Below are 25,430 nucleotides of genomic sequence, written 5' to 3'. Positions count from 1 at the left end.
GGACAAATGGATGTGTGTGGGCATATCTGGATTTTTTGATTGTCAGTTTGTTAAGTTTTTTAGCATTTTTTTATTTGTATTATTAGTACTAGAGAAAAATAAAGGCCTCCATCCGAAAATAAAATGGATAATGTCAGGTGTATATTTTTAAACTCTATTACTCTACAATGCTATTATAGATAGATAGATAGATAGATAGATAGATAGATAGATAGATAGATAGATAGATAGATTTCTTGTTTAGATATTGAAATCCAAAATAATAAAATATAAAATAATAATCAAAATAAAATATATTTGAGAAAAAAATTGATATTTGAAAAAAGTAATTGTATAAAATTATATCAAATAAAATGTAAATAATCTTATTTCTTATGAATTTTATTTATTTTATTTTTTGTGCAGTTAACCACAGATCTGAATGTCATTTTTAAACCAATGGAAACACAGTGATTTTGTGTACTTATTTAAAGTCTCCTGTCTTGCTTTCCTTACACAGGGAACATGTATTTCCTCTCGTACAGTTACAGTTAACACAGCCATTATATTCCAGCAGTGAGTGTTCGTGTCCCTGGTCTGTCCGCTCAGGAGAAATCATCCGTCAGGGTGAAACTCCCCTGCAGGTGCGTCTTTAAGAGCACCAGGCTCTTTCTGAGCTGTCAGAAACACAGACACATGCTGTTTTCCTCTGCCAGAGGCATCAATTAGTGCTGGTGCAGAAAAGTGCTGGAGACACATCCACAGCACGCAGGTGTTCAGAACGACCGCGAGACCGGTTTATGGCCAGGTGAAGCACGAATGAAAGACTTTCTCAAACAGACTCGCTAATGAACATATGTATATATAGGAAAGGAAATGAACATTTTGTAAAAATCAACCCAGATCATTCTAAATGCAGTGAAAACTTTCATATGATTTCTACAGGAGATTTTCTGGAAAGAACAGTACGTGATGATCAGATCTCAGCAGCGTTTCTCTGAAACTCTGTGTTCCTCTGTGAGCTGATGATGGTTCTGGTTCCTCATCTCATCTGCTTTCTAAACGAGTGAAATATGAGCAGAACATTGATCTCTGAGAAACCAAAGATCAACAGAAACATAAGCAGAAATGCTGCAACCGTTTGTCAAGAACACAAACAAATCTGGACTCAGAAGCAGGTTCTAATGCTGAACGCATCTCAGCCAACAGTAAGTGTTATTGTATTATTACACTGTATTATTACAGTAAACAGTAATAATATTATTATTATCATTATAAACGAGAACATCAGAGCTTTTCACAAGTGACCTAGAAAACTCGTTACTCGATGATACAATTTAAGTAACGGAAATTACTTTTAAAAAGTATAAACATTACTTAAACATTAACATAACATAAACATAAAAGAAAGTAAGTTCCCTTAAATGACACTGATATAGTTTAATTGGTGCAGTTTCAATCCCTTCATTAATATTTAGACATTTAAACCTAATGATCGACCTTGGATTTCCAGCCGAAAGTCGCAGTCATCCACCATTTCACTTATTGTCACGGCCCAGGCTTTTAGTCCAACGAGCTCCGGAATTAGAGGCTTTGCCCATTAGTCGTTTAATTGCTTCTGGACAAGTGACATGCATACAGAATTACAGACTGACTGAAGGGGCAAAGGGGTTGAATGTATAGCAATTAATGGGACCCACCAGCAGCTCTCGCTAAAACATTCTTTCTAAAACAGAAACTACAGCAGATGAAGAGCATCCCTTTACACACATGCCTCTTTTTGCCAGTGCTTACACACACTTTATCACTTCATTCTCCTCAAGTCGAATGCATGATCTTGTTCTGCGGGTCAAACTATACGAATGCAAATGCTAAAACGTTCAGAAATCTCTTTTCAAAAACTACAATGAACGACTCCTTTGGACTACAACGCATATTTGCCGGGATTTGGTGACATCACAAAGATCGACGAATGGGACGAGACCTGGCTGAGTTGCACTAGATAAGACAACGAATGTTACTAGTGTTTCCAAGACAGACGAGTTTAGAGTGGTTACAATCATCTGGGTTTAAATCTCTCTCAAATTGATTTGATTTTGACGCCATATTTAAACTGAAGCTCGCAGCAGGCGGCTATGGTAAGAGGCGGAATGCTGTCAATCATAACACACACTGGACTAGCTAACCAATCACAGCACAGATTGGCCCAGCTAACCAATTATAGCACATCTCGTATTCCTGGAGGCGGGCCTTCATTTGATACAGAAACTATCCGAGCCGTTCATACCAGACTGGGGAGAGAGATGTTGTAATAATGTAATTTATGTGAAAAATAACGTTTTTCAAACAACCGAGTATCAGAGCCTGTTCTAGTACACCCCAACGCTATCTCACGGGAAATTCGTACGTATTTTACGAGGTGGCTTATTCGTACGAATTTGTATGTCCTCACTCGTACGATTTTATACGTTTTGTCTAAACCCCAGTGTTGGTTAGGTTTAGGGCGGGGGTTAGGTGTAGGTCATTCGTACAAATTCATACGAATTGTGCAACTCGTAAAATACGTACGATTTGGCAACAATCATATGAATTTGTATGAGTGTGGTCGTACGAATTTGTACGAATAAACCAGCTTGCGAAAAATTTACGAATTGCCGTGAGATCGGGTTGTACACCCCAAAACAAAATCACAACTTTGTAAAAGAGCATAATAGGACCCCTTTAAATATTTGAGACATATTAAATCAAAATAAATGCTTATTGAGAACATAACAGCTGTTTTTTTTTTTTTTTTTTTTTTTATTTATTTTTTTTTACTAAAATTTAACAAATATTGATAAATATTGAAACATAGCATGGTCCCACTTTATATTAGGTGGTCTTAACTACTATGTACTTACATAAAAAAAGAAGTACAATGTACTTATTGTGTTCATATTGTATTGTAAAACACTTTTGCTGCTATTGAGATGGGATAGGGGTAAGGTTAGGGAGAGGGTTGGAGGTATGGGTAAGTTTAAGGGTGGGTTAAGGTGTAAGTAAAGGGTGAACAGTGTAATTATAAATGTAATTACAGAAATTAAATACAGATGTAATTACATGTCGTTTTTTTATATAAGTACAATGTAAAAACATGTATGTACACAATAAGTACATTGTACTAAATTATTAATTAAAATGTAAGTACATAGTAGTTAAGGCCACTTAATATAAAGTGTGTCCCATAGCATAATTCCACTGGTCAAGCTTTACTGGCCATGGCCACTTACTACTAATAGAGAGCACATTAAGTCTGACTCATTGACCAACTCAATGAAAAAGCTTCATGTCTCTGTTCTATTCTGAAGATTGCAGTAGTTTATGTAATAATAACTGGACACATTGGCGTGGCTATTTTCAGACTGCACATGTCGAGTGTAGAGACACTGGCTGCAGGATTGAGTTTTGACAGATGTCGAGCAGGTTGTGTGGTTATCAGCCTCACAGGACGTTTGACAGTGAAGTTCAGCGAGGAATCTGTCTCATGTTCAGTAGATGAGCACACTGTCAGACTCACGCTTCTTCACGTCACGGAGAGTAGCATGAGAAAAACACAGATGTCAGCACTGCTCAGAGCAGGTGGGGATGTTTAGCAATATTTACTGATGACATATTTAAAGTCTACATATTCCTTTCATTTAACCATTGAGTGTTTTCAATTTGTTATATATTAAAAGAGAGCCTCATGTGACCACAAATTGGTCCAAAACATCCATGTAGAGCACATTAATCTCGTTCCATGTGCACAGATGTAATAAAAGACTCTAACAGCCGATTGAGAGGCTTTAAAGGTTAAAGGCTTCCTGAGCCCTGCTGCTTAAGCTCTGGCTGTTTCTGTTCATTCTATCAGTGGCTACATTACCAGATCATTGCAATCTGGGTCACACTGTTATATCGCAGTGCTGAGATGGATGCTGTTCAGCCGCGCTTCTTTCAAGAAAGCGTGTTATTTTCAAGGACATCATCGCATATACAGTAATGCATGTCATCGTACGTGATGGACGCTCAGAGATTGCAGTCTGAAAAATGTGTTCGTTCTCCGGATCCCATTATGCATTCAGACCCAGTTGTAGTTAAGGCTGATAAAAGTATTTGTGCATCTTTGTGTACTAAGCGTGCTTGAGAAACAATTAGCTCATGTAAAGAATCAGTCTGCCATTTCTCACCCCATTAAGTTCAGCCCAGTGGTTTAATTCATAGCATAAAGATGCACCACGACCCGTCCTGTGCACTAGCATCAGCGCGACTGCTGCGACCGACCACAGACGTTTTCACATGCCATTATCAGCCTGGCCAGTGAAAGAGAGAAAGAGCAACGGGAGACAGACGAGGCGTTATCACTGTCAATGCATGGGGAGGAAATGTGACTCAATGCATCGCTATTCTCTGCGTTAACAGATACTGTAGGTCTGAGGTCCTGTTTAATAAGGCAAAAAGCTGAAGCTCCACAGATGCTGGCAGATTTTGCAGGCATATTTTTATAAGCGCTCGGGTAAAACAAGAGTTTCGGAAAACATACCCTGAAATCTTTGGGAAACGATTGCATCATTTCACAACAACGTCACTGTGAATATAATACTGTGTAGGGGTGTTACAGTACGTCAGGAATAGGTAAAAATAAACACTATGCCATAATTTAGTCACTTTAATGTTATTTCAAAGCCACACTTTAATAAGGGGCAACTATGATGCTCCAAAAAAAAATAAAATAAAAAAAATAAAAAAATAAATTACAATAAGGCCCAGTTTTGGAGAAGCAGAAATGTTACAAAAATCTCTCTCTCTCTCTATATATATAGAAAAGGAGGGACATAGACATAAATAAATAATAATAAAAATATTTAAACAAATAAAGCTTACATTAAGACTTAGAAGGTAGTGTATTGTTCATAACTGGTGTTTTTTATGTTATATTATTGTGTTTTACTGAAAAAGAAGCACTGCATACAGGCTTGGAATCGACATTAGAGTAAATCATTTTTATTTCAACTATTCCTTTTTTACTCAACTGAAAATCTTAGCCTCAGCATCCAGAAGCCTCTAATGTCCACTAAAGATGGAGGATGTGGTCTGAGCCAAAGTGGGATCCAATCCACGGCTTTCACTAGCATCAGTACCATCTTGAAGAGTCAGGAGGAGGGTGTAATGAAGCTGGAAACACACAGCGATTGGTAGTTGGTCAGTTGAAATCAGACTTGGATAATAAAAACACTGCTTCGTCATCATCAGACTGGATCTCTCTGAAGACCGGCTGATGCGCTCCTTCCTGAGATGGCATTCATTAATTCAAGAAATTAATTTGAGTGAAGGAAATGAGGTCAAGAGAAAATGGAAATGGGTCTTTGAAAGAGGGTAAAGTGAGACGAACGGACAGAGCCAGGGATTGGCTGGATGCTTTGGTTTCTGCCCGGTTGGCCGAGCCGCAGCGAGAGAGAGCCACCGTTAACAAGCTCCTGGCTTCACCAAAGCCTCGCCGTAATCTCCAGCAAATTGAGTCTGCTGCTGCCTGCTGGGAAACAGCATCCGAAGAGAACCAGTAAACAGGTCTGGCTCTTTTAGAGCAAGTAACAGGTTTTGAGAGCTAGAAAACACTGAGTAAAGGCCTGTCCACACAACGGTAACCATATCCCCATCAGACCTGGGTAGTAATTGATTACACGTCATCTCCATTACATAATCAGATTAAAAAAAAATGGTTACACTTTATTTTAATGTCTCATTTTTAAAGTGTAATCATACATTTTAGAATAAAAAGTTCATCTTTTTTTTTCTTTTTTCTTTTCTTTGTTAGTTTCCCATAAACGTAAAAATCACCAGGTGCTTGTGAATCATCTTTTGGGAAGCATCTCAAGTTTAAGTTGATATATAAGATGCACAACTACACAAAGTGACAAAAAAAGCTGAAATTTCAGAGAGCAAGTCTGGGTATTGAAGAATGCTCAAGCATGATATTCTGTTGTCCTGTCAACTCATGAAATCTATAATCATTTTATAATCAGTAGCATGATACATCGAGCAAAGGTCGGGTTTGGGCTGTGAGCAAGAACATATGCGTTTGGTTCTGAACCAGTCTAAAGATGCAGAATCTGAAGATCACAGCGCCTCTAGTGGATGCGGTCCTGTCAGAAGGAAGCTGTGTCGGGGCAGACAGAGTAAACAGTCCCAGCGAGAGCGCAGCAGGCTTTGATTCGGGGTTTAAGCCCCCTGTGGTTTCCTCCACGACCCGACTGATCCTGTCACACTCTCTCTGTCTGTCTGTGAGACTGAGACGGCATCTCATCACACACTTCATCACCGCTGCTCTCTCTCCTCACATCACATCACTCATCTCTCTCTCTCTCTCTCTCTCTCTCTCTCTCCTCACATCACATCACTCATCTCTCTCTCTCTCTCCCTCTCTCTCTCTCTCTCTCTCTCCTCACATCACTCATCTCTCTCTCTCTCTCTCTCTCCTCACATAACTCATCTCTCTCTCTCTCCCTCTCTCTCTCTCTCTCTCCTCACATCACATCACTCATCTCTCTCTCTCTCTCTCTCTCTCTCTCTCCTCACATAACTCATCTCTCTCTCTCTCCCTCTCTCTCTCTCTCTCTCCTCACATCACATCACTCATCTCTCTCTCTCTCTCTCTCTCTCTCTCTCTCTCTCTCTCTCTCTCTCCTCACATCACTCATCTCTCTCTCTCTCTCTCTCTCTCTCTCTCTCTCTCCTCACATAACTCATCTCTCTCTCTCTCCCTCTCTCTCTCTCTCTCTCCTCACATCACATCACTCATCTCTCTCTCTCTCTCTCTCTCTCTCTCTCTCTCCTCACATCACTCATCTCTCTCTCTCTATCTCTCTCTCTCTCTCTCTCTCTCTGCCTGTCTAATACTGTGTATCTGTTTTCAGGAATAGAATATAATGTGATGTTTCTCATTTCTGAGCTAAAAATGTGCCACATCGAAATACACTGCTTTTAAGTACAAAAAAATCCATTACATATGTCTAAATCAGCGTTATTACAGTCTCAAGAATTATAATTTGTTAATATTTTGAATTAGATTTTCTTCTTTATATTGTGCGCTGGTTTAATTTTAGTTGTGTATTTTTGTCATTCATTCATTCGTTTGTTTATTTATGAATGTTTTATTTAGATTTTTTATAAGTTTAATTAAGTTTTAGTTTTAGTATGTTAAATTAAAACAGAATTCACAACTGCATGCTTCTGCACATTTAACTGTTCTGCTGGGACTTTACTGTTATTTATGTATTGTATTTAAAGTAAACATTTATGAAAGCATATTTTAATTTATCTTAAAACAAATAAATAACTTGCTCTGTCTAAACTGAATTTCATCAGAAATCCAGCTTGTCACGCAAAATTTCACAATCGATTCCAGATTTTTAAAATCAAGTCCTATGTCCTACATCTTCTCTCTTGAAATATCCTGTTTCATATTTGTGTCCGATTAGAAAAGTGAAATGGTTTCGAGTTGAACCGCTGACATTCTGTTCCTGTAAAGCTTCAGCTGTAACGGCTGATGAGGAATTAGCCTGCAGCTCTGTCTTTAGAGATGGGACTGATGCTGTTTGATCAGGGGGCTTCAGTCAAGTCATTTACTGACTCCTTTGGCTTGATTGTGCTTTAAAAGTGCTATAGATCTCTACAAGGATCCAACCTGACTGTTGCATCTGCTGGGAACAGATATGGGATGCATATATGCAATATAATCATTTTAGAAGGAATAGTTCACCTAAAAATGAAAATCCTGTCATTACGTATTCACTCTTACATCAACTTTTATTGTATGAAACACAAAAGGTGAAAAGTTTTTAAGCAATTACAATTAACACATTTTATCCCCAAACGTGAAAATATCCAAATGATTTGTCATTAGTAACCCTTTGAAATAATTAATAATTATAATAATAATTATTATTATTTTATTTAAATTGTAATGGTTATTTATTTAGTTTGGAAAAGTTTTTTATTTTTTTATTTATTTTTTTAATATTCAGTTACAATTGTGACTGGAAGTATAATGTGTAAACTGAAAGAACATATTTCTGCAATCATAATATATATATATATATATATATATATATATATATATATCTTAGCCCAGCTATTTTAAATCGATTGATCACATTGTAGGGGTTACTAGTTTATGCATAAAATGCATAAAAAAAAAATAAAAATTAATAATAAAAGATTAATATATGAAAAAAAACGTATACAACATTGATAGACATACTGAGATAGAACACACACACACACACACACACAAAACCTACAACCATCAGCATATTTCAAAATTGTTACTTTTTGGTAAAAATTATTATAATTATTATTATTATTATTATTATTATTATTATTAGTGCTACCTTAACTTATTTGTAACATTTGGACTTTTAATTTAGTGCAATATTTTGCCATTGCAACATTTTATTGTAATTTTCAGTAACAACTGCAGTTGGATTTATATTGTAGACCTAAGATCACTGTTATCCCACCGCTCACTATTGTGACCATCAACATGTTTACTAATTCTATGACCACACTCAACACAACTGTATATATTCAAATGTATATATTAATACTAGACACCTTAAAGATAATGTGTACCAAAAATCTTTCTCATATCTTTACGTTAACATACTTTACTAGCCTTTTGTCTTGAAGCTTTGATGCCGCCATCATCTTCTCAAGATGCAAACAGGAAAAAAGCTGCTCTGGGGTGTGTTTCCTAAATTAACAATAAAAAAACTAAGTTAGCAACTTTGTTGGTTGCAATGCAATTTCCCATTTCCAACAACTAAGTTGCTAACAGGTTAGCAACTATGGTTTTGGGAAACGCACCCCTGGTTATGTGACAATTCAACCTTGTTGAAATGCTGTATCTGTGTCTGTATCATCTGTTCACAAAAAAAAGTAGAAAATTATACAAAGCTCGACTGACACACATGATGTTCCCAAGTGCATCTCGCAGCTCATGCAAAGATGGAGTGTGCAGCATTTACTGTGAACCGAGGCTTTCTGCTCACATGTACATGAAAAGAAAGTGCAATGATATCGTATGAATTTTGAGTTTTGAGACTCCATTGTAAATACATGATGACAGAATGTCCATTTAGGGGCAAACGATTCCTTTAATGAGTCGTCTCATTATTATTTGAGCGAGGACATTAGAAGAGGCCGAGCATTTGGTCTGAAATCTCAACTTTCAGAAAGCCATGTTTGCCGTTGCATCGCTCGCTCTGCTTCTGTGTGATAAACCAATCTCTCAAATGACTGAGCTCAGGCACACACACTCAACCGAGCTGCAGACGCTGCACTGGAGCAAAGATAAGTGCTCTTTGTCCAAATGACACTCGTCCCTCTCATTACATGCTGTGAGACACAGTCTCCTCTCCGTATTGTGTCTTTCTGACTCCGTCTACTTCCTCTCTCTCTCTTTTGTTCCTCCCTAGAAAGAATGGCACTTTTTCACTCTCCTCTGACACTTCATTTCAACCATTTTTTTTTTTCTTTTTTTTCTGTATTCTCTGGCAATCTATAGACATCTTGTGTTGGCCTGTTATGCATCTGGGGCGTTTAACCGTAATGGGGGTGTTTATGTTATTGATGGTTTTTGCATGTTGCTCTTCGCGCCACAGAGAATCCGGAAGCCAGTCGTCTCGCTGAGGACAGCGGCAGTGAATCGACTCTCTAATGAAACATATTGATCATCAAATTCAGCAAAACAACTAGCTGACTCCAGGGGGAGCGCTGTCTGTTCCAATCAGCATGATAATGCTACGCTTAAACAAAGGCCAATAAAACTCTTGCATGTGGAGCGTGATCTTATAACAATATTGTGAATTATATAATGTGCTCCCTGTTGATAAACTTCTTTAAATTACTTTTTTTCCCACACCAATCTACACTCCATACACCATACTGACAAAGCAAAAACATAATACAGTCTCAAATCTTTTTTGCTCATCAGTATTTGGCAGGAATCTGCTCTTCTTCTCCTCTGAAGCTCTGTCAGTGATCATGGAGCTCAACTCGAGTGACCACCAGGTTCTCGGTCACCAGTCTGACCGAAGCCCTTCTCCATCGATTGCTCAGTTTGGCCAGGAGGCCAGCTCTAGGAAAAGTCCAGGTTGTTTCAGACTTCTTCCATTAAGGGTCACAGAGACGACATGCTTCTGTGACCCTTCAATGAAGCAGACTTTTCTTCTGAACTCTTCCATACATGTGTGGCTCGACACAAACCTTCTGAGCTCTTCTCTTTTGCTTTTGATATGCATTATTATCTGTTAGACCTTTCATTAAGATGTGAAAATAATAATAATAAATTAGAGCAGTTTAACATAAGGCAGCAACAAAACAAAACATGAAAAAAATAATAATAATAAAGGACATGAATACATTTAATCCAAATCAATTTACAGTAGGGCAGTTTCAATGAGTCCCTTTGGAAGAGCGATGGGTTAAGTGGTTTACTCAAGTACACGATGGTGGCAGAACAGAAACAGGGTCTATGGTTAATGGATCACCTCTAAGTGGGATCAAACCTGCTGATTCACAGTTAAAAGCCTGGATGAGGATACCAGTAAGTGCCTTAAATTTATCAAGACAAACACCAGCGTTGGCATGCCCATTGAAATTAATTCAATGATGATATATCTCATCAATCAATCAATCTAAATAAATAAATAAATATTGCTTTAAGTGTCACTTTGTTAATATTAGTTGTTACGACCCAGTTTAGGGATTAACATAAGAGAGCCATTCTAAAGGCAACAAACGCCACAAATACCAGCAGCTGCACTCAGGAAAGGAAAAGGGAAAAAAAAGTGTAGGTATAAGTGTAATATTAGTAAATTAAAGTAACAACACATATACTACATTTATTATGTAATTTTCCAATGTAAATAAGAACTATGTTCTTATTTATTTTTTTATGTAAATGCATTAATGTTTTATTATAAAAGCATTTATTAATCTGGGTTAATGTGAACATATACAATTGTTGATCCAACACATGTTTATTTGTAATACATTATATTTAATTTATTCAACTAGATATAAAAGTTGCATTAGTATATATGTAGAAATTAAAGTTAAACTAGAAAAGGGTTATTATTGTTAATTAAAAACAGAACAAACTAAAATTGAAGCCATAAAATAATAATAAATAAATAAATAAATAAATAAATAAATAAATAAATAAATAAAATATTGATGTATGGTTAACTTTAACATTTGTAAGACAATTAAATATACTAAATATTAACAGTAGGTTAGCATCAATATACAAACTTGTTGACAATGTTCATTTATAACACATGCTTTTTAATTGATCCAACTAGATTAAAAATGCCAGAGTATATTTAGAAATTAATGTTAATCTAGATCAGGGTTGCACAAGTTAATTAAAACGTGAAATTAATATAAATGTTAACTAAAATTAAATATGAAAACTTTTTTTTTTTTGGACTATTTCAGCAACATTTCTCAATCAATTTAGTTTAATTTTATATACTTAGCCAATAAATAAATAAATAAATAAATAAATAAATAAATGAATGAATGAATAAATAAATATATTAAAATTAATGAATAAAATTATATGAAATCAATAAAACTGTACAGACATTCATATAAAAGAGCAAGAACTACTTGACAACTAACATTAAAATAAAATAAAATATTCAAAATAGTCATAAAATCTACAATAGTATCTCAATGATACTAAAATAACACTGACTTACATTAATAAATGCTGCAAATGTATTGTTCATTCTTGTTATGACATGAACATATATTGCCTAATATTTTGTACCTAATATTTATAATAAATATTGTACCTAATATTTAACTGCACAGTTATTGTGAGAAAACAACATTTCAGTCATCAACTAAGTCTAAATTGGGTCAGTCCAGTTAAGTCATCATCTGCCCATCATGTCGCTCCAAAATCGCATGACCTTTTAAATCAAAGTTATATTATCAAAATGTGAAACAGTGATCACTAGCTGTCAAGTTTGTCTCTCCTTCAGTCATGTCTTCATCTAGTGCACCAGTGCTGCCCCCTCCCAAATAAATAAATAAATAAATAAAATAAAAATGCATTGCTGCCTTTATTTTTTATGCAACCGAGGCTGAGTAAACCATTAATTTTCTATACACTACGTCTCCTACTCGAATGTCAGAGGAAAGAGAATGCAGCATTTCCCTCAGCATTTGTTTGCAAGGATGATCTTAGCCTGCGGAGGTTAGCATTAATTAAAAAGTGCAGCAGCAAAAGCTTGGAGGGTTGAATTTGAATTTGAGTTTGGGTGGATGGAAGGAGATGCGAAAAAACTCGACTCGTGCAAGATGCTAAAGTTCTGCAGAATTACTGAATAACTGATGACTAATTCAGAACAGTTTGGGTCATTTTATGTAAGTTACTGGTTGCGTTACATAAGTCTTTTCCATCTCAGCAGAAACTTGCAGTACTTTAAAGTCAAATAGGGTTAAAGGGTATTAACACATAGTAGATTGAAGCGAATTAATTGAATGTGTGGTGAACTGCATGGGATCTGAGTGGCAAAGAAAACTGGGACGTGGCAAGAGACAGAGAGAAAAAAAAAAACTTCCAAACACCTAGCCTATGAGGGGTAGAAATGGTTTAACTGTAACCGTTTGGATCTAACGGGAAGAAAAGCAAGTGTCTCTGCTAGCAAAACTACCCGTACTTACTGATGTGTCAGAACAGCAGACACACACACGTTTGTTTTCCTATCATGGTGGGGACTTTCCTTTTACCATCTACCATTTTTATAAAGAGCTGGTGTTATTTTCTACCCCCTAGAAATGTTTCTACATTTCAATAGGTTCATTAAGATGCTATTGTGTATGTTTACTAAGCCATTTTCCTCCGGATATCCGAAAATGCATTTGACTTCAGGTTTACAGTCTTCATGGGGAATTCAGGCCTCACAGTGTTTGCAAAACCTCTCTCTCTCTCTCTCTCTCTCTCTCTCTCTCTCTCTCTCTCTCACACACACAGACACACACACACACACACACAGTCAGGCAGAGTCTGCAGTCTCATGACGTGTGATGTGACCCCATTATTGCGCATTCCTGAAGCATCGTTCAGCATTGAGTGTCATCCATCAGTTACTACTCCAAAACAGCCAAAAGAATTAAAGATTTTATCCGACATTCACCATCTACACATCTTCCCCTGGACTGATCATCAATACTCCTTAATGTAACGATCTACAGCCGTCTCATATTCTCCAACACACACTCTCCCCGTATGGAACGCATACATGTTTCAGAGATTTTGACTTTATTTTTAGACTGATCCATATGTAGAGTGGGAGTAGAGTCGTTTACCGGGCTACGCAGAGTCCTGGTGTTTATAAATAGCCATAGCGAGCATTATTCCCACATCATCAATCACGCTGGGGCACGAGGGAGAGACTCGAGGGGGTAGTTCTCCATGCCACATGGTCTGGAGGTGTGAGCTGGATGGGTTAATCTGGAGGGGAACAGATGCCGGTGCCCGGGGAGCTCGAAGAAAGACGGATGGTTGGGGAAGGGTGAATTTTAGCTGGTGTGCTAGCCAGAGTGAACTGAAATATTTAATGTCCATATGGAGAGGGAGAGAAACTAAAGAATTCATTATTTTCTCTCGTGCATGTGCAGACTTGTTCACTTTTCAAAAATTTCTGGCCCGTTTCTGCACATGAATCTATTCAGCTGAAATATGACATTGACGCAGACAAACACTTGTCTTTTTTCTATGCCGTCAGCTCACTCCCAAACACAGAGCAAGGAACACACACACACACACACACACACACACACACACACACACACACACACACACACACACACACACACACACAAACACAGTGGAATCTTTTCATCTTGTAACCATGGCACTTGGTAGAATACAGTAGGAATCCAGCCGATAACAAAGTGCTTACATAACTATTGCATTGCCAAGCTCGACTCCTACCTTGCACACCTCTTTCCCTTCTTCTTTGCCTCTCTATTCTGTGTTCCGGTTGTAATTTTCTCATTCTGTATCCGTCCATGCCATCATTTGGCTTTTTTTTTTTTTGCACTGGAAAGTGCACCTCTCCTTTAGATAGAATAGATAAACCCCTCTCTTTTGGTTCCCAAGGCAGTCAAATTCTCAGTTTAAGGTCGCTTGCTTTGGTTTCTTAGTGTAATGAGGCTACATTGACTCCCCACCTGCTTCAACCTGCCAGTCCAAACTAGAAAACATTCATTATTTATCTCCTGCTGGAGAAACCAGTCACCTGCAGTCCAAACCAAATCGACAGTAGAAAGCAAGCAGACCTTACCTCCCGCAGTTCATGTGCCACATCTTTCAGCTCCTTGAGGATTCCTTCCAGCTGCCCGATCACCATCTTCATGTGGCTGCGGATCTGTTCTCTCTGACTGGGGGTCTCAGAGGGTTCCCGGGCTGGAGCTCCGCTCTGGGACATCCTTCACAGGCTGCTCACGGGCCGGGGTGTGGAGCGCTGAGGGCAGGGGCGAGCCGAGCCACGATCCATGTCTGAGGCCTCCAGGAGCCGCAGTGCTACTGATCCGATCTGGGGCTCGGGCCACGTGGGAAGGGTTCAACATCTTAAATACGCCTGGGCAGCCGAGAGACCTCGCTGGGTCTGGGGTCAAACCTCCTCTTGCTGTGTACGGTGGGGCATCTCAGGACAGACGCAGATGGAACGGAAGGTGCCAGAATCATTGAAGGACGCTTAGGCTGTTAGATCCAAGAACACACACCAAACACCAGGATGAAGAAGCAAAATGTGCAAGAAACGGGGCTCATTTCACCCTAGCTTTTGCGAGTCCTTAGGTGTAACTTTGAATGGAAAGCAGTTGTCTATGATGCAGAATTCTTCTCTTCCATGAAGACATGGCCAGGAGCATTGCACGAGCCACGCAAAATCCAATCCAGGAAGAAAAAGAAACTCCCAAAGATGCTTTTCTTGCCAAGAGCTTATTTGTTTTAGATTTGCAATGTTTTTTTTTTTTTGTTTTTTTTGAGTTCCGAGTAAAAAACAAAACAAAAAAAGTCTAACCAAAAGGTAAAATATTCCAACTTTAGTTGTCCTTGAACTGGATCTGGAAGAAAAGGAAAGAGAGAGAGAGAGAGAGAGAGAGAGAGAGAGAGAGAGAGAGAGAGGATGTAAATTCAGCCAAAAAGCCAGTGTTCGTCCTCGCTCATTTGTATGTGTCTGAAACATTAAACCAAGGCAACGAACATAATGCTTTCAGAGCGATTGCCAAAATTGCAACTACACTTACAATACGTGTTATGATGAACGTTTCACACGTAATCCCTCAGGGGCGTCAGACGGAATGACGCATCCTTTCCTCCGGGTCAGAGAGACATTTCTCACCCATTTTGTTCAATTGCTGGATAAAGATGGGTCTCAATCTAGTTTCCTTCAATTACGAGTGGAATCCAGTTGTTAGCATTTTTTCAAAAGCCATCAGAGAAGGTAAATTCCATGTCTTTTGCTCCAGGAAGAATTGGAAGATAATAAAAGGGGAGAACTTGACCCTTTGAGGCGCAGCCCAAAGAGACAACACCTGCGAAGACAGCAAGGAGAGCAATTTCTCTGTTTATCTGGTAATGTCTCTCTTCCTGTAATTTTTCTTCTCCCCCATGTTCAATTTTCTCAAACACATATCTTGATGTTCAAGCTATGGTTTACTCCACAAAATCAATTACAGACAGCAAAGACAAAGAGAGACCAAGGAGAACAGATACAAATGAACACGCTCACCAGATTGACTCCCACCAGTCCCCGTGGAAGTACACTTCATAAGACAGTGATCTCTGGCACGCTGTCTCACTCTCACCTGGTCAGTGGTAGAAAGTGCATGCAGGTTTGCCTTCCCACTCTCCTGAGGAACGACAGGAATACAGTTTCCAGCTCAGCTGAGCTCCGCTCATCCTTCCCATTTTGATGTGGCGTCAGAGACCCTCACGCACGTCGTATTCCTCTTAATCACCCCCACTTCTCTCTCTCCCGTTTCCACGCACAATCCTACTCTTTTATGTCTTTCCTTTCAGCGTCCATTCAGCCACACTCACCCACTGATAGCAGGAGGGTTCATTCAGAGCTGTCCTTCAGAGAGAAAGTGAAGCAGCAGCGGAGGAGGAGGAGGAGTGAGGGAGGAGGTGGTGGATGAAAGACTGGCCCCGGTTCCCCTCTTTTCAAGCCCCCGGCAGCCTTGGCTTCTCCGCTCCTGCTTGGAATCCTGGAAGTCCTCAGATGCTCTTGTTGCTGTGGCGACCGTTTCCACCTCACATTCCGTCTCTCGGCCGTGGAGCAGACACCTTCTGTCGCCGTGACGACAGCCTCTGACTGAGGGAGGGATGCTGCCTTTGCCTCCTATTTCAAACCCTGTGGATCCACGCACACTCTGATCGCCCTCTCTCTCTCCCTCTCTCTCTCTCTCTTTCTCTCTCTCTCTCTCTCTCGGTCGCTCCTGCCTGATGGAGGGGGAAGAGGCTGGAGTTTATGGACAGGCTTTGGATGCTAGTGAAGATGGCTCTCTCTCTCTCTGGCTCTGAGGAGGGAGGAGGGAGGAACTATGAGGTTTAAAGAGACAGTAGTGAGCTTCACACTGTATCTCTTTTATGTGTCTTTCTTCTGTTTATTCATAGCCCTCCATTTTATTTATGGGTGCCTATAACCCTTCACCAAATATAAAGTTTTTCATGAAAATGTATTTGTATCATCATCAAATGCACTAAATACAAAGACTTGTTTCCCACGTTGAATTTTCTTTTCAAAATTTGCCTTTTTAGCACACATCAAGTATAACAAGTATATGATAATACGATATATATAAAGATATTCCCCTACAAATAACTATTTTAGAAATATTTCAGTAAATAGTGTAAATATTTTAAATATAAATAATTTTGAAAATGACAATCAATTTACTTTAATTTCATGCAATATTGTATTATTTTTCCCAAAAGAAACACAGTGAATTCAAGGTATATTATCTGGATTCGGACCCCTGATGGGAGGGTTACTGTGATGCGATGCTCGTTCATCACTCCGACAAATTGAGAAAATTATGCAGAGTAAAATATTCCCTTTTGTATCATCCTCTTTGATCAATGAAACATTTTCCCCTTCATAAACTCAGCACACTAATACAATGCTAATACACTTGGCTTCAAACACATGTTTAGCCGTGTGTTTTCAGAGCACTTTTTTGACTTTGCTCTTATTTCTTTGTATTTTTTTCTTCTTCATAAATCTCCGCAACTAATTAAACTCAAACCATTACTGACTCAATTCAAACTGTTTGCAGATCATTTCAGTCAAGAAATGTGAACTCATCGTATTTGCATAAGCATTTTGACTGGTCACTTTCCTCACATCAATTTGCTTACAGGATTCTGATGTGTTTTTTTACTTTTTTTTTTTTTTTTTACCATCTGTCCAGCAATGAGAAAAGCCTAAACCTAAACTAACCTGTAGCAGCTTACCTAACATCCTGGCTCACAAAGGCTGATATCCCCTTCAGGAAATGCAGATGTAGTTATGAGTTTATTGTTCATTTAGATGTGGCTTAATTAAGGGCTATTGATCTACAGCTGTGAAGAGTGTGATGGCTGAATTCTCCGTTTACAAAAGCAAATGTGTCCCAAAGGCAATGTGCTCTGCGTATCTGTGAAATAAGATTATCTATAATGCTTTGGGTGCTTGAATTTGCTTATACGTAAAGCGCTGTGTTTGTGTGTGTGTGTGTGTGTGTGTGGGTCTGTGTTGGTGGAGGCTGATGTGGTATTATTCTCACAGATCCATGTAGAAGCGTGTAGGCTTGGAGGAGCAGTTGCATTGCACTGAAAGGTGTCCTTGTGATATGCCTTTAAAAGTCATAGATCATTGCAAAATCTCTTAAACACCTATACAGCCCGGTTTAGTGTAATTTGGTGTCTAATGAATATCGATAACAGAGTGATTTCTTAAGAATTGTTGACAGACATGAGCAGCGTTTGACTGCCGTCGTCACCCCCCCTCCCGCCGAGATGATATTTCTTTAACGCTAAGGTCATTCTGACTGCCGGTTTTTACTAGCTGATCTGGAGAGAGGCCAAGGAAATATCAGCCCCACTTAATATTTTTGTCCTGGATTTTATTGCACCTGGCCCGATTATGGAGAAGTTTTATTGAACACAATATTTTTCTAGCAGGGCCGCACGCTCGTGCTTTCACAGGTGTACCTCCAGAGGAAATCACTCGGGTAATGTGGTACTACAGAGAGAGAGTGAGCAAATACAGAGAGAGAGGAATAAAGAAGTGTTCAGGAAGAAGAAAGCAGCCCGTGGGGGTTTATTTGACCACTTTTGTTTACACAGCAATGAGTAATCATACCCCAGTTATTTGATACTTCAAGATCAAGTTTATTTTTATTAGACAAGTCAGTTTTGTCTGACTCTCTGCATGCTGGGATATTGCAGTTGTGTCTCTGTTTGTGCTTGAGGATTATAAAAATTATATTTTTCATAAACTAAAACATGATGTGGATGAGATAGAGGCGTTATAGTTTTGTCTATCACAGCCGGAGCTCACGACTGGACAGGAACTGCAGGCTTCTCACTGCTGTTTTAAAACACATGAAGCCAACTTCTTCTTGCTGTGGAAACCTGTGATTCTCCTCTCCACAAGGTGGCAGTGAAGACTCTGGAAACACAACAGTGCAACACAGATGACCTGTGGAAGAATCTGCATCTGTTCATTTATAAGAATGTTTGGAAATGTATAAGCTGATAAATACTTAGCCATTGTTAATAATATCCCTTAATAAACATAACAACCACCTTAGTAACTAGGGAAATCTCTTAATAAAAAAATATGTGTTACCTATTCTAAAGTGTTACTGTGTGTAAGAAACAATTGGATCCTTCTATCATAATGCTGTATGAAAGCAATAAGCCACCCAAGCCCATGCATTACAGTGACTAAACCGAGTTTAACAGGGTTTTACACCACTGTACTCCCCATGATACAATCACTATAACACACATCCTCCAGCAGCAGCTTTACTTGCTTTACTTGACCTCCTCATAGTCACAGTCCTCAAGCTCACCGCTCAGTGCTTTCCGTGTTTGTCAGATGAATGTGCGTGTGAGCGAGAGGCTGGTCGTGATGGATTTTTTTTCTTGTTTGTTTTCAGGACAGGTACAAATGGAAACCATGATGTGATGATTTGCCCCTGTCTGCTCTTCTTCACAAACTAGTGCTCAGTGTTGAGGGGTAACTACAGTAGACACATGTAACGGAATTATGCAATTTAGTTACAAAATATATGTAACTGTAAAAAAATAAAATAATAATAAAATGCGTAGTTTATTCAAATTACAATTACTTATGAAAATGTTAACGATTACAAAGGGGGTCATATCTGAACATTATCAGACACATACATATTTGATTGATTTATTCCCAAATTGCAGTGACTGCTTTAAAATATGAGACATCAGTGTTTCAGGAATTTAGGACACAGAATAGGACACGTTTATTTGATAACGGTTTTATTTCCTTCTTGGGTTTATGTTTATGCCTTATTTCTTTTTATTTTCTTATTAAGGGTTTTCTTCCAAGGCATTTTTAGATATTTATTGTCACAGCTTTGAAAAGATTAGATTTCAGAAACAATATATTCACTATTAAACTATATTTAGTGATTTTAAATCTGAATTTAACCTCATAACAATCTCAAATTAAAAAGAGATATAGGCCTAAGGTCTGATTTTGTGGTGACTGTGCTTAAAAATTAAATGATTATAATCTTAATTCAAGTGATGAAGGATTCTGAAAGTCTGACAGTTAAGTGAAATTCTTTTGATTTTGTTAAAATGATAGATTTTCAGAAAAATGAGTCCATTAAGCCCTTATCTACCGACCCCAATGCTCCAAATACTAATTAAACATCTAAAAGTACCTTTATTAGTGAGTTTTCTAAGAGAAGTACCTTTTCTCCACTTGCTTCTCACACTGATTGTAATCAAAGGAGTGTCCACATAAAGTCGACAGCATCCCAATACACATAGAGCCTAATTCACAGATTTACAGTAGGCTTAAATCTTAAATTAAGTACATTTAAGTATTCACACAAACATAATCGTTTATGTCTTAAGTGAACGTTTGGGAAACTACAGGGGAAAAACATTGGCTGTGTAACATTACGCAGTACAGTATGTCTTATTATAGGCTGTCTGTCTAATTAATGTTAATCAAACAATAAAATAAAAGAGGGAATCCTTCACTGCATGCTCTTGACTGATTTTGTAGTTTCATAATTCTTCTGTTTGTTTTTCTTACTTGACTGCTTATGTTTAGATGTAATATATATATATATATATATATATATATATATATATATATATATATATATATATATATATAGATATATATATATATATATATATAAACAAGTAATACGCACTTTTTTGTTTCTTATACTTGTACTTTGTTTGCATCGTTTCTTATTTATAGCCACAAAAATGAAATAAAAATGGCTATATTGTGATTATTAATCTAGTAATATTTTTTTTTTCGAGTTCAGACTACACAATATTTTTGTCTGTAACAATAGTCACTGTGTCAGATTACACGATTTTGACTCCTAAAATCTTGTCCTGTCATGGAAAATAAACATGTCAGACTACACGTTGCTTCTCAACCATTCATCACATGCCGTCTTTAACGATGCGTGACATGTCATCCAGGAGGCGGAACTAGCAACTGACTTCCCCAAAAAAGTGTAAATATTGCTGAAGCGATTCCGCTATCGTTCGCCAGCATTTTTCTTTTTTTGTTTTGTCATGATTCTTGTTGATCCAGCAACAACATTCCAATCAACCAATCAGAATTTAGTTATAACTTAAATAACTGTAAAGGCTTCGATCAGGGTTAGGTTTGTCTACACCCTTATTAATCAGCTATCATTTCCCACTGATTTTAGGAATAAATTATGGGTAGAGGTAGGTTTAGGGGTAAGGATTGGGTTAAGTCTATATTTTTGTACGATAATGTTGATCCAGGAACATCAAAAGATGTTGATCCAGGAACATGTCTTACTTGGTAAAATCACGGTGACCCTAGAGTTTCTGTCATGATGTCATGGAGCGTCACAGATGCAAAATCAGTTATCGTCCACTATGACATACATGAGCTAAAATAATAGAATATTGCATCCCGATGCCCATTGTCATCAATGAATCCCCACGACACCTTAGGTCAAGCAAATCGTGGCAAAATTGGGCTCAAATATTTTTATTTTTATATCTGTTATATTTCAGACAAGTCCACTTTGGCAAGTTACTGAGTTTATTGAACACAATTTATCTTTGGCGGAATGGTTCCTTATGGGGATTTTTGCTACCAAATTAATTGAACTCACAAGAGCTTAAGGGTCCCGTTCTTCGTGATCAAACTTTAGTTGGTGTGTAATGTTGTTGTTAGAGTATAAATAATATCTGTAAAATGATAAAGCTCAAAGTTCAATGCCAAGTGAGATATTTTATTTAACAGAATTTCCCTACATCGAACGACCAGTTTGGACTACACCCCTCTAGTTCCTTCATTGATGACGTCACTAGAACCATTTTTTTGACTAACCTCCGCCCACAGGAATACACAAAAAAGGGGACGTGGTCTTGTTGCGCTCAGACGGAGAAGAGGAAGAGTTGCATTTGTGTTTATCGCCATGTCATCGAAACATTGTTATTTTCATCTCGGAGTCCAATCACCTTTGTTTGTGCTTCCCAGGGACACTGTACTTAGAGATCAATGGTTAAAATCTATGTTTATCTCGGTTCCCAAAAATTATAATCCACATGTAAAACTATGTGCAGCACATTTTGCTGAGGACAGCTTCCTCAATCTCAATCAGTTTAATGCTGGATTTGCACAAAGATTATTCTTGAAAGATGGAGCAGTTCCGTCTTTGTCTGGAGAATGCGTTGTTTTTGGACCACAACCGGTAAGTGTATTTTATTATTTAAGGGCAACGCTGTTTAGCCTTGTTAACTAGATGGTAGCGCTGTGCAAAAAAACGAAATGCGATTTTCTTGCGCATATCATCAGTAAAGGCGCTCCTGTGATTAGAAGTACATCTTCAGCTCGTGCGTTCAGATCAGGATTGCCAGGTTTTCAAAACAAATCCTGCCCACTTGCTTCTCAAAACTACTCCAAAACTAGCCCAATCGCGTTTCCAGGAGGGCCGCGTGCGCTAAGCTGCTGTCAAATCATAACACAGGAACCGCTGGCACAATCAGAACTTGTTAAGTATTTCTGAAGGAGGGACTTCATAGAACAAGGAAGTCATCAGCCCGTTTTATGACAGTGAAAACAGCGGAGTACAGATTGTGTGAAAAATACTGTTTTTTTTTTAACATGCGAAACATGAACACATTATATTGCACACTGTAAACACAATCAAAGCTTCAAAAAAAAACATTAACCCCCGGAACCATCAGTTTGGAAATACATGACAATTAAGACACTTAATAATGTCTTTAAAAGCAAACAGTGGTAATCATGTAGATGTGGCAGTGGGGTGTCTATCCTGTAGCTTGGTTATGAGGATGAGTGTCTCTCAGTGGACCTCAGTGAGGTCCATACCAACCAGGACTTTAGTGATCTGAAACAAAGAGACGACAACCAGAAGGTGCACGGTAATCTGCTCATGCTTATAATAGGGGGGAGGGAGGGAAGGTTACAAGCCATTTGAGCATACTTACTGAGCAGTAGTGGCACGTATATATGTCCCGTGTCTAATTGGAGAATGGTAGTGATTGGAGATATTTGACAGCTGACCGCATCAGCTGTTCACAGCCTTCCCTCCGTGGCCTGACTGAACTAACACTGAGCTTGATTAGTCTGAACCAGGCATAAGAAAAGAAGTGGGGGAAAAGATGAAATGCAGCTAGTTAATTTGTTTGTTTGTTTTATTTTTATTTATTTTTTTTGCTTTGGAACCTTTAGAAAGCTTGAAATAATTTTTTCTCTACATTGACTTTGCTGACTCCATCGACTTCAAACAGTTGTAGCTCAGTCATTTTTAGTCCGATTCCAACAAATCATAGAGTACATCACTTTGAAGGTCTTTTAATGGAGAATGTAAATTTAAAAATAACTCCTTTTTTGATAATGTGCTCAGTGTGACTCATTTTGCCAACACAGATCACAAATGATTAACAGTTGAAAATGAAAAAATAAAGTTATCAAAAAGTAATCAGTTAATCAATAATCTGTAACCTATTACATTTCCAAAGTAACCTTCCAAACACTGCTGCTCAGAGAGGCAGCTGACTTTATTCAACAGCTTCTTCTTCTTCTTCATGAATGATTGTCTTCTCGTTGTCCTTGCCATGTGCAGGGGCTCCCTGAGCTCCGCTGTTTGCCGAGGGCCATGTGTGGAGCTCGCCGACCGATGCCGCATCACCAATCAGCCCCGGCTTCCCCACTGGAGTGCTAACGAGCCACAGCAGCTCATTGGTCATTCCGGGGGAGTCCCATCACATTTCTCCCCCGGTCTGGCCTTGTTAAGAGCCACGCACCCTTCAGGAAACTCGGCTTTACAGCGATTACGCGACGCTTAAGAAATGTCAGCGCTGATGTATGCGCTGCGATGGGATTGCGATGGGATAAATATATATATAATAATATAATCGTTTGACAGCACTAATTTTTATCTATCTATCTATAGATATCAGAGGTCATATCTATTTATGTTCTATCTTTCTATCTATCTATCACAGTAAATCATGAAACTCTCTCTCTCTCTCTCTCTCTCTCTCTATATATATATATATATATATATATATATATATATATATATATATATATATATATATAAAGAGTTTTATGATTTACTGTCATCTTATGACATCTGATGGCTTCATTCTGACCTTTCACATTTGACCTTCTTTAATTTACTAGTATTGGCATTTCATTCCCATTTTCTTTATACTCCTGTTAAATGAATGCATGCAGGTCTGGCCTTAGAGTGTGCCTTCATGAATCAATATGGAATAACAAATGCAAAACAGAAATGTATAGTTAATATCTAGATATCAAATAAATGCATGCTTGTTACCAGAGTCTGCCTTAGCTGATCAATATAAACAATGCATGCAAATACAGACTTATTGGGTGAACAGTATTTTGTGAAAAGTTTCAGTAAAGAAAGTTTGGAGCCAATCTTTTATGAAACTCAACAGAAGTCCTCTAAATCAAATCAGATACCCAAATCCTGGAGATTCACAATACAAATATTTTATTGAGCCAATTGTGTCTGTTAAACATCAATGGTCACACATAACATTACAGTAGCTCTGGAGGTGTATTGCCCTCTAGGATATTCTTAGTGAAGCAGGTCTGGGTGTCAGGTTGAAGGAAGGGGAAGTCATCCCACTTATCAGAGAGCAAAGTGCTCTGTAGGAGGCCCTTCAGCCCCATCTCAAAGGTTGTCATCACCGCTGCGGGCAGGCATCTGTTAGCTCACAGTCAGCCAGCGACGACCGAAGCCTCGAGCGTGAGCTTAGGTGCACAAACACACAAAGCACATAATGCCTACTGTCGCTTCACTTTCAAACGGACTGCTCTATTTAGGGTGCAGGAGCTGTGCTAGCTGCCTACAGAGGTGAAAAACACAACCGCTGATCCTCATGAGAAGAAGCCATTCATCTTACTGACCCCTGTGCTCACAAGATGCCACATACACACTAGCCAGAGGACAGTAAACCTGAAATCATTATAGCAGGAAGAAGGACTGCCCTTGGGGGAAAATAATTCAGTATGGAGGAAGAAGGAATACTAGTACTACTACCACTACTACTACTAATATTAATACAATGCTGTGAATATGGTTTTGCCTGCTTCTGCTTCTGAATATTTTTTCCCCCCTTTTTTATTTAGTAATTTTATTTATTTAGACTGCTAGTCTTATATTTAAACCATATGCAACAATGCAGAGTCCCTTTGGATTGATCATTCACCACTTTACCTTGGCAAATATGTTTCTGTTGTCATCAGAATTTCTGATTAGCTTATCAGCTTTATTCATCATTTATTATAAATTAGGTCTTGATAAAGGTCTCTGGGAGATGCACACTAGTGGTGTTTACTACGGTAATTATCTGTGAACTTCATACTGGAAAATATGTTACGGTGATTCCTAATCACTGCAATAAATGTTTTAAAATAAAATAGATTCATGTAATATACATGATTTGACTGTACAAAGAGACAGCTGAAGGCTCATGATGATGATGATGATGACTGAAGTTTGTACATGAACAATCAATACATCAAGGCCAAAAGCAGAAATGCAGGAATATAGATAAAGGAAAGAGAGAAATATAGAAA

The 25,430-nt window shown here is 38.2% G+C and overlaps 1 protein-coding gene and 1 long non-coding RNA gene across 2 annotated transcripts in view; both read right to left on the bottom strand.

The window, feature by feature from the left end:
- The window catches only part of LOC113118622 (UPF0583 protein C15orf59 homolog), a 60,113-nt gene extending 45,066 nt beyond the window's left edge, over positions 1-15,047 (bottom strand). Inside the window, exon 1 of the mRNA XM_026287930.1 lies at positions 14,361-15,047. Coding sequence (XP_026143715.1) covers positions 14,361-14,504 — 144 coding nt within the window. The 5' untranslated portion in view covers positions 14,505-15,047. The remainder of the gene's footprint in view (positions 1-14,360) is intronic.
- A 2-nt stretch (positions 15,048-15,049) lies between these two features.
- LOC113118623 (uncharacterized) lies at positions 15,050-16,680 on the bottom strand. Its single transcript, XR_003294347.1, has 3 exons — positions 15,813-16,680; positions 15,328-15,615; positions 15,050-15,144 (listed from the first exon to the last, which is right to left on the bottom strand). It is a non-coding gene; the product is annotated as an uncharacterized LOC113118623 (long non-coding RNA).
- Between the last annotated feature and the right edge of the window lie 8,750 nt (positions 16,681-25,430).

The sequence above is a fragment of the Carassius auratus genome, chromosome 18 (assembly GCF_003368295.1).
Source record: "Carassius auratus strain Wakin chromosome 18, ASM336829v1, whole genome shotgun sequence".
Taxonomy (NCBI): domain Eukaryota; kingdom Metazoa; phylum Chordata; class Actinopteri; order Cypriniformes; family Cyprinidae; genus Carassius; species Carassius auratus.
This window is presented reverse-complemented; position numbering and strand designations above follow the sequence as displayed.